The 9,494-nt window shown below is 59.7% G+C and overlaps 1 protein-coding gene across 6 annotated transcripts in view; it reads left to right on the forward strand.

Annotated features, from left to right (window-relative positions):
- The window catches only part of IQSEC3 (IQ motif and Sec7 domain ArfGEF 3), a 114,042-nt gene extending 105,346 nt beyond the window's left edge, over positions 1-8,696 (forward strand). The window contains exons 13-15 of one of the 6 annotated variants that reach the window (XM_032159221.2): positions 1,458-1,507; positions 1,593-1,672; positions 4,944-5,030. In XM_032159221.2, coding sequence (XP_032015112.1) covers positions 1,458-1,507; positions 1,593-1,667 — 125 coding nt within the window. In that variant the 3' untranslated portion in view covers positions 1,668-1,672; positions 4,944-5,030. Of the gene's footprint in view, positions 1-1,457; positions 1,508-1,592; positions 1,673-4,926 lie in introns of all 6 variants that reach the window. The other 5 variants (XM_032159220.2, XM_058442818.1, XM_032159219.2 and 2 more) reach the window with 5 other exon arrangements.
- Positions 8,697-9,494: the final 798 nt, after the last annotated feature.

Raw genomic sequence — 9,494 nt, forward strand, 5'->3', positions numbered from 1 at the left:
CCCCGGCTGGAGTGCAGTGGCGCGATCTCAGCTCACTGCAAGCTCCGCCTCCCGGGTTCACGCCATTCTCCTGCCTCAGCCTCTCCGAGTAGCTGGGACTACAGGCGCCCGCCACCACGCCCAGCTAATTTTTTTTTTGTATTTTTAGTAGAGACGGGGTTTCACCGTGGTCTCGATCTCCTGACCTCGTGATCCGCCCGCCTCGGCCTCCCAAAGTGCTGGGATTACAAGCGTGAGCCACCGCGCCCGGCCTAACCTGCTGCCCTCTCAGAACACTGGAAAGCCAGGGTCGTAGCAAGACACCAGCTTGAGCTGAGAAACTCCAGTGGGCTCCGTGCTGTCCACGACCCACCACAGTCGGCCCTGAGTCCTGACTTGAAACAGGCAGCGGCACGGGGACGGGTTACGGCAGCGAGGACATGAGACTCACTTTCCAAGCAGGACATGGGGCTCTTTCGCTATGTGGAGATTCTGTGATGGAATCTTCCCTGTATGAGTTTGACCTGCCATCATGCATCTGTAATTCTCCACGCTGCCTGATCTCAGCCGGCCTCTTCATTTCTATAAGGTCACAGGGCACGGGTCGCTGCTTTTGTTTTCTCAGCTGTGAAACCCCAGAGCCAGCCCTCAGCTGCGTATCATTCCCTGCCATTCCTTCCTGCCTCTCTTTTGGAAGCCGCCCGCCCTGGTTAGGCCCAGATGCCTGTCCCCAAGGACGTGTCCCTTAGTCCCCTCCACAGCGGGGTCTTTCTCATTCCCAAACAATGGTGCAGCTCCCTCTACTGCTGCAGGAAGCAGAGGGCTGAGCACAGCAGGGGGAAGCTGGCACCCCCAGGGGTTGGGAAATGAGAGGGGCTCCTGCAGGGGTCGCGGTGGAAGCTGGGAGTGACTCAGCCACAAAGAGCCAATGAGCTGTCCGTGGGGGTCCGCAGGGCCCCTGCTGCTGTGCCAGGCTGGCCAGAAGGCCCTCAGGGTAATTACAGAGCCATTATCAGCTCTCACCGTGCCAGGCACTGCGGTGAGTGCTGTGCAGGTCTCAGCCCATTCAGTCCTCCCCCTCAGCCAGTCTGCAGGGCTGGGGACAAAGAAGTGTGGCCCACGCTCAAGGAGGCTGTGATCCACGGAGGCTGATGAACGTGGCGCCCACAACCCAGGCCCCCTCCAAGCCTTTCACCGTTCGTCCTGGGAAGGCTTTGACTGTGGGCAAATCGGATTCCACAATGCCCACATCAGAAAGAGCGGCAGAGATCTTCTAGTCTGCAGCAGCCCAGAGAGATGTAGCATCTCGCCCAGGTCACATAGCTCCTAAGTGGCAGAGTGGGGCTCCCAACCTCCGCCTCAGTGAGGAGCAGTGTGACCCCAAGTCTTAGCTGCAGAGATGCTTGAGGGGCACAGGGGAGGGGCAGGGGCTTGGCTCAGCCAGTGGAGAATGAGCCCTGTGCTCTTTGCTTTCAAAGCCAAAAGGGAAGCCGCGCTCAGGGAGAAGCCGGCGGAGACCACGGTGGAGGTAAGTGGAGCCCTGGTTGCCCAGGTGAGTGACTACCCTGCCCCCTTGTTCTTCTTCTCACCGTCTCTGTTGTTTCTCTTCTCAGGTATTAATCAATGCCTCCCCAGCCCGACTCACCATTTTACCAATTTCAAGAGATACAATTAAAACTTACTGCTAGCATGGGTAATGCCACTGTTCCAGCGCCTAATTAAGCCACGAGCTCTTTCTCCCCTTTCCCCAGCCTGCTGTCCGAGGCCGAGCTCCCAGACTAACACAGTGGAGACGGAGCTCACAACACCCTAGGGCCATCCTTCCTGTGTGCCCCCAAATCCACCTCCCCAGCAAATGCTCACTGCTCACTGCTCCCCCAGTACTTGCTGTATCAGAAGACCCCACATCCCCTTCGCCAAGTCCTCCCACCCTCCATAGCGGGGAGCCTGGGCTCCCTCCCTTAGGTCAGGCCCCAAACGATCACTTCTGGGGCAGACCCTGCCCTCTTGGACACCTGGGGCTAGGTTGGAGAATTGAGACTTGGGGGCAGGTGGGAGGGGGAACTCCTCCCCAGAACAGCTGGTCCATCTGGAAAGCTGGCCATGGCGTAGGGATGTGTGCAAAAGAAAATGAGACAGAGTAGGGTGGGGCTGCCCTGAGGGCTTTCCTGGGGGAAGAGGGATAAGCTGAAGACTGTCTGTGGTGGAGGGGCGGCTGCCCATCGGGCTCCACGCCACATAGCAAGGGACTGCAGAAGAGCCAGCAGCAGCTGGTCCCTGCCAAACCCCCACAGTGCCACCTATGGGAGGAGTGTGCAGGTGCCCCTACAAGCCTCGTGAGCCCCACCCTCTCCCACTGGGTCCTCTTGCACCCCAGTGAGTCCCAGCTCCACTCCTTTTCTGCCCGGCCTCCTGGGGCCACCAGCTGCTCATACAGACACCTCCCTTCCCAACCCTACTTCGACCCGGAGGGGCCCCCATTAGGTGTCTTAGGAAGGTGCCCTACCCACCAGTGTGACTAAGCCCTGGGAAGCAACACGATACCCCAGGGGAGCTCAGTGTCTTCTCTCTCCCCTACGGCCCCCCACTCCCCACACACCCGTGTCTGGAGGAGGCACCTTTACAAGGAGGAGCTTCCTGCCCCAGCAGCTGACAAGCCCCCAGGGTGGGTATTCTATTCCCCGCCCCCCTCCACTCCCCATCCTCCGCAGCTGCCCATTCTTGAGCCTTGCAGATAAGCACACCCGTGCCCAGCCCTCTGTTCTGTTCTGCCAGCCCTGCCCTGCCCTGCCCTAGCCTGAGCTACCCAGGGAGGACAACCAGCCCCACGCACTCCTCCCTCCTGCCCTAACAGCATATGGCTATCTGCAAGGCTGCCACCCTCAGCTAGCTCCAGGGCCCCGCCAGCCTCTGCTCTCCCGCACAGAGGGCAGCCTCGCCTCCCACGGCCTCAGCTGGACCCCAGGCTCTCTCTCCTCTGCCCTCTCTCTGCCGTTGCTGGCCAAGCCCCTCTGGCAGGTGCTTCTCCATCTTCTCTGAGCTGTTCTGACCTGCTGCTCATGTTCCATCCTCTGTCTCCCCGCTCCCCTCATTCTTTCTTTCATGAGCAGGGAGGTGAGAAGGGGGTCAGATGAGAGGACATTTTGCTGTCACTTCCTGCTTTTCACTTACTGACCACTAAAGAGGAAGGATCCAGACTGGGGTGGGGCCGGGGTGCAGTGGAGGGGACCAGAGCAGGGGAGGTAAACGGGAGGCGCAGGCTGTGGCCCAGAGGGGGTGCGGCACGGGGAGATTCAGGGAGAAGAAGGACGGCTCTGTGGGTCTGGACTGGGACAGCCAGACATTCACCTGGGGAGGGGCCGCTGCTAAGTCCAGGCAGAGGGAGGCAGATGAGCACAAGCCCGTCCTGGCTGTCTCAGGCCCCGTGTCTCCTGGGGAGGAATTCAGAATACAAGCAGGAGGGGAGGAGCCCGCGCCCTCCAGCGGCTTCTACCTGAGTGAGGACCCTGGAGGGATCCCCAGAGGCAGGTGGGCCCCAGCCATGCTCTCGCCTGCCATGTCTTGGAAGGACAGTGAGGGGCTCAGGGCACCTTCGTTTGTTTAGAGAGACCTCAGGCCTGGAACATGTGCTGAGGTTGGAGGCTGAGAAGGAAAAATAAAGTCCGTGACATGCTGAGTGTGGCAGTGGGGCTCACGAATATTGAGGGGCAGACAAAGGCCTGGGGAGCTTCGGGAGGGAAGTTGCCCCCTGGGAGTGCACAGGTCGGGGAAAGGGTGTCCCTGAACTGCACCTGCAGCCAACAGGATGAGGAAATGCTGGTTTAGGGCTCCGGGATAGTTTTGGGCTGGGCCAGCCGGGTCTAGGCCTGGGATGAGGTACCTCCCCTGCAGCTTCCGTTTCCCCCTCTGTGCTCTGAGCACCGGCCCCAGGTGGTGCTGCCCGAGGACAGATGGCAGCCCAATAGAAAGATCCTTAGAGAGGAGGAGGGTCTCAGCCTCCCCCAGAGGACCCAGGTGTTTGGAGGGGGTTGTGTGGTGTCATAACCACAGGCAGGGAAGCTTGAGGGTGGAACGGTGTGAGGAGTTAAATCCCTCTCCTTCCAGAATCCTCTAGCCTCCCTTCCACCCATCTCCTCCACCTCCCACTGCTAGCAAGGGGAGGCCAAGTCCATAGTGACCTCCACGGTCTGAGGGAGGGGCTCATGAGCGCCATCTGGGCCACCTCCTCCTGCCCCGCCTTGGGGATCAAGGCTAGAGCCCTCTCTGGGGATCCTCTCCTGCAGCCAGGCAAGTTAACCAGGACCCAGCTTGGGCCAGAATGGCAGCTGGGGAGCTGACTCTACCCCCAGCTGTCTGGGCTGCTCTTGAATGCAGGGTCATGGCCGTGGGGAGTCTGGGAGGACAGGTAGGTCCAGGTCACCCTCTGGCATTCTGAGGTTTAAGCCTCTATGATGTTGACGGTGCCAATGATCCTTTCTCTATAACAAGGCTGGAGGGAACAGAGGAAAAGGCTCAGAAACACTTGGCCGTGCCCCTGGGTCTGCCCTCCTTTGCCTCAACACACTCCTGGGAGGTGGGGAGGGGCAAAGACTATGACTCCTGCTTTCAAGCTCAGAGTGTGGTGGAAAAGGAAGTGAGGACACCCGGCAGGTCCATGAAATCAGGCAGCAGAGGTACGCAGAGCCCATCTCACAGATGAAGAGACTGAGGCTGCAGAGCGGTGCTGCTCAGTCAGTGGCAGAACATGCCAGCCTCTTGACTCCTCTCTCCCCCCTGGGCAAAAGCCAGGGTCACAACCCAGTCTTCTTGCGGGTGGAGAGATGGGGAGAGGATCAGAGTGAGGGCTGAGAGTGGGAGGGAGGCCAGGGGAGGCACAGGGCAGCCTGTCCTAGCAGCTGGGAATTAGTCTTGTAACATTTCATGCTTCTCTGGCTGTTTCTAAACTAGGTGTCAATTCACAACAGGCTTCAAACGTCCCAGCACAACTCCGGGCTGGGGGCCGAGAGGGGAGCGCCGGTGCCGCCGCCAGACCTGCAGCCTAGCCCCCTGAGACAGCAGACCCCGCCACTGCCGCCGCCGCCACCCACACCCCCGGGCACCCTGGTGCAGTGCCAGCAAATTGTCAAGGTCATCGTCCTGGACAAGCCCTGCCTGGCCCGCATGGAGCCCCTGCTGAGCCAGGCCCTCTCCTGCTACACCTCATCCTCCTCTGACTCCTGCGGCTCCACACCCCTGGGCGGCCCCGGCTCTCCGGTCAAGGCCATCCACCAGCCTCCGCTGCCCCCGCCCCCACCCCCCTACAACCACCCTCACCAGTTCTGTCCACCAGACTCCCTGCTGCACCGGCGCCGCTACTCCAGTGGCTCAAGGAGCCTGGTGTAGACTCTGCCCTACTACCCTGCTGTCCCGGGAGGGCTGGCCACTGGGGGGCCTGGGCTGCCCCTCCACTGCTCCCCATACCCTGGCACGATGCGTTCCTGGTCACTGATCACCATCATTTTGGGAAGAGAATCCCAATCCCTGGCACCTGGGTTTGCCTCATCCAACCATCCTTCCCTTTCTCAGCTGCACCCCCTCTCCAGATCTGAAGACACACCTCACTCTCCCGGGGCCCTAAAGAGCCAGACCCGGCGGAGGCCTCCTCTTCCCCTGGCCACCACTTTCCCCCATTGGACCATGGACTGAAGAAAACTGGAGCTGAGGGTCTAACGAGCTTGCAGGCTTTGAGTCTGTTAGTGCCCGGGGGCCTCGGGCCATGGGCAGCAGCAAGAGGCTGGGCCGGCCGGCAGTGGAGCACTAGACAGAAGCAGCTGGCTCACAGCCCAGAACTAGTCCCTCTGTGGCTGCACTGAGGGGAGGAGGGTTGGTCCCACCCCCTGGAGGGACAGGTGGGAGGAGTGAGGAGGGGGCTTTTTCTGCCACCTCCGCCCCCAAGCCTGGCACTCTCAGGAGGCTACTCCTTGGTCCCCAGGGACGTTGGCTGTCCTGACCATGTCCTTCCCCCTCCTCCCAGGGCGTCTGCTTCCTCAGGAGCTGCCCAGACTCCAGAAAAGCTTGGAGAAAGGGAGGCGGGAAGGGGAGCACTTTTGGCTCTCTGTAGGTCAGTTCAACAGGGCCACGGGATTGCCAGGTCATGTATCTGCAAAATGCACCTTTTTAAAGAGTTTCTTAGTTCCCCAGCCCCAGCTAATACCCGGCCAATGCCGTGTGCACACAGGCACGTGCACGCAGACACGCGTGAGAACCAGGCCATTCCTTCCATTGTGGAAGCAGAAGTGGAGACGGGGCAGTGACGTGCCCAGCAGAGATGGGGCTCGGCCCCAGGCAGGGCTCCCTCCTGCATGAATCTGTGGCCTCCAGGAGGGACTCGGGTGCAGATGTAAGCAAGAAAAACAGGGGCTCCAGAGGCATATGCATTTCCCCTGTGCCCCTCAGCCTTTAAATATTCCCTCCTCCTAGAAGGTTCTAGACCCCCCCCCTTCCAGCAGGGGTGCCCAAGAGTCCCTGGACCCTCAAAATTGCAAAGGAGACCCAAGCGGGGCTCGCTGACCTCCCAGGGCCCAGCAAGATGGGGTAGCCAGCCTTAGGTGGCCCCACGAGCCCAAGCCTGGGGAAGGGCCCCTCCCCAGCCAGACGAGAGGCAGCCACCCCAGAGACCACAGGAGCCGTACCATGGCCTGTGCGGTCAGGCTCTATCAGGACGTGTCTGTCCCAAGCCTGGCCAGGCTCTAGTCCTGTGCCAGTAGCTCACTGCTGTCCTGTGTGCAGGAGCCTGTGGTTAAGGCCTCCTGGGAGAGGCAGTGAACATGAGTCAAAGGTGACATGGGCTTGAGTCTCCCCACCCTTCCCCCGCCCCGCCCCACCCCACCCCACCTGCAGTAGCCGGGCCACGTAGGAGGCAAGGATCATTCCCTGCTCTCAGAGGTTCCAGATGACCTAGTTTCGTTTCGTGTGTGTGTGTGTGTGTGTCTGTGTCTGTGTGTGTAGTCACCCAGACGTCACTGTGATATCACCCAGTGAGTCTATTTCTGGCCCTGTCTTTGTCGGCCCAGTTTCTGTAACTTGCAGCCAATTTGCCCTCTCCCCTGTGGCTGCCAGCCCATCTGCCCCTCTGTGTCCTTGCTGCCCTGGCCCTCCTCTGTTTTCTGTAACAAGATGCTCCAGTCATTGCCTTTCAGAGTGGAGCAGACGACAGATGGGGTGCACAAATTCAGACACCTCTGATGCCCTTAGCCAGGGCAGGGATCGCCCTTAAAGTGAAGGCCTGGACAGGAGGTGTCAGGGACTTGAGAGGAGGTGGAGTTGTGGGGATGGAAGTGGAGGAATCAAAAGGAGGGAAGCTGAAAATAGAATGAAAACGATGACGAAGAGGCAGGAGTGCGAGGTATGGGGGAATAGGAACTATGAGCTAAATATACTTATGGGGTGGGGGCCGTGGGGGCCAGGGACACTCTCCCAGACAGCCCTGGCCTGCCAGGCAGGACCCCATCCCCTGCTCACATAGCTCTTCAAGCTTACAAAGTGCCCTCTCCCCTGTTGAGGGGCACAGCAACCCCAGACCCTCCCTCCCACCTCAGCGGAAGCCCCCATCTTCCAAATTGGAACGAGCAAGTCTCAGGGCTGGCACGCATCTGGGCCTCTAGCTGAGAACCTGGACTCTCAGGCACCTCAGGGCCCCCGCCCCAGGGCAGAGGCCCACTCCTTGCGTTGGAGCAGTGGCTGCCCTGGGCCCCACGGGCAGCACAGGGAGTGTCCAGGAAGCAGCCCAGCCGGGGTCAGCGTCCCATGGAGCCAGTCCTGAGCTGGAAGGGACATTTAACCCCTGAGGGCCTGGGGCAGGAAACAGCTGGCCCTCCTCATTGTCAGGGGAAGCAAATGCCCAACATCCGTAACCTCCCTTCCCTGCTCAGTCCCCAGGCCAAGGTTGGAACCTCTCTCCATCCCTGTCCCCAGAGCCTAGACCTCAGGGACCTGGGAAAAGCCTCCTGCTCCTTCCCCATGGCAGCAGACAGGGCAGGGCCTCCAGCCCCCCAGAGGGCCAGTGGGGGTGCTCTCAGGCCTTCCTGCTCTTCCAAGGTTGCGGGGATAGTAGAGTGCTGAGCCCCCAGACCCAGTCACCCCAAGATGGCCCCACTCTATCCACTCTCTAGACCTTTGGGAAATCTGGGTCCCTCTCCTGATTTGATCCATTCGGCCCCAACTCCAGAGTCTGGAATGGGAGATGAAACTAGTTTTCCACCCACTTTTGGGCAAATCCCACCCCTAGATCTGAAGCAAGCCCTGCTGGCAGCTTGTCCTGGAAGTCTGCCTGCCTGTCTGCACAGGTGTCTTGATCCGGCACACACTGATCAGCCCTGCGTCTTCGAGCCCCTGCGCCACCAGTCCCCATGGCCCGCCAGGAGTCTCTTTGTACCCACTAGGCTTCCCTGATGACCATCTGTCTGTCTGTCCCTGTGTCTGCTGTACATACCTCCTGCTACACCCTCTCCCCGCACACCCGTCACCCATAAGAGAGAAAACTCTCTAGGGAAAGGCAGGGTGGCTGCACCCAGCAACTAATCCAAATGGCAAATATTTTGTAACAAAATAGCCCAGAGTATTTTATCTGTTCAATTCATAGAGTTTTAGAAATTATATTGAAAGATGTCACTTGAGAAAACTGTGTCGGCGCAGCTTCTTTTGTTCTCCCAGCAGGGAGCCCTCGCCTTAAATCAGAGCATCTCTTGGTGAGGATTTGAGGACACCGATGCCCTCAGCCCCTCAGGCTTCTCTCCCCTGGCCACAGCAGCACCATTCCTTTACCCCAGGATAATGCACTCATGTCCCATGGTTAGGAACCCCCGTCTTCAATAAAGGAGACTCGGGTGTGGGAAGATAAGGTAAGTCTTCTGATGGGTGTACACTGGCAGAGCTGGGGGCAGGGCTAGGACACTGACCACCATGTGTGTGGGCCTGACCCGATAACACATGCATACACCCCCCTCACTCCACCTCCCCAAGCACACACACACACAGCTTTCAGCCAGCCCAGAAAGCAGGCTACAATGGAGACCGAAGGCAGCTGTGGAGGGAGGAGGCCCCACGACAGTCAGTACACCTCCAGGGGGGAGATGAGGACCACCTCTGGCCCGCTTGGCTTTCTGCAGTGAAGAGTGAGGGTTTGTCAGGGTGCAGGGGAGGCCATCCCACTGGCCATGCCAGACATCAGCTCCCAAAGCCTGACTTCAGTGGCAGGGTCTGGTCTGTCCAGCTCCTGGGTCCAATCTTCCTGAAATGCAGGAGCAATGGGGCCCGTGAAAGGACTGGAGGAGGATTGCTGGGGACAGTGCACAAAGCCACAGAGAGCAATTCAGCAAACATATCCTGAGCCCCAACAGTGTGCCAGGTCCCCCACTGGGAGCCAGAAGGCATGCCAAGGTTCTGGGAAGCATATGGATATGACAGTAGCCAAGTGGCTGTAAGGAAACAGGGAAGGCTGGAATGAGGACTGGGAGAGGGGCAGGGGCTCAGCCAGG

The sequence above is a fragment of the Hylobates moloch genome, unplaced genomic scaffold (genome assembly GCF_009828535.3).
Source record: "Hylobates moloch isolate HMO894 unplaced genomic scaffold, HMol_V3 SCAFFOLD_8, whole genome shotgun sequence".
Lineage (NCBI taxonomy): Eukaryota > Metazoa > Chordata > Mammalia > Primates > Hylobatidae > Hylobates > Hylobates moloch.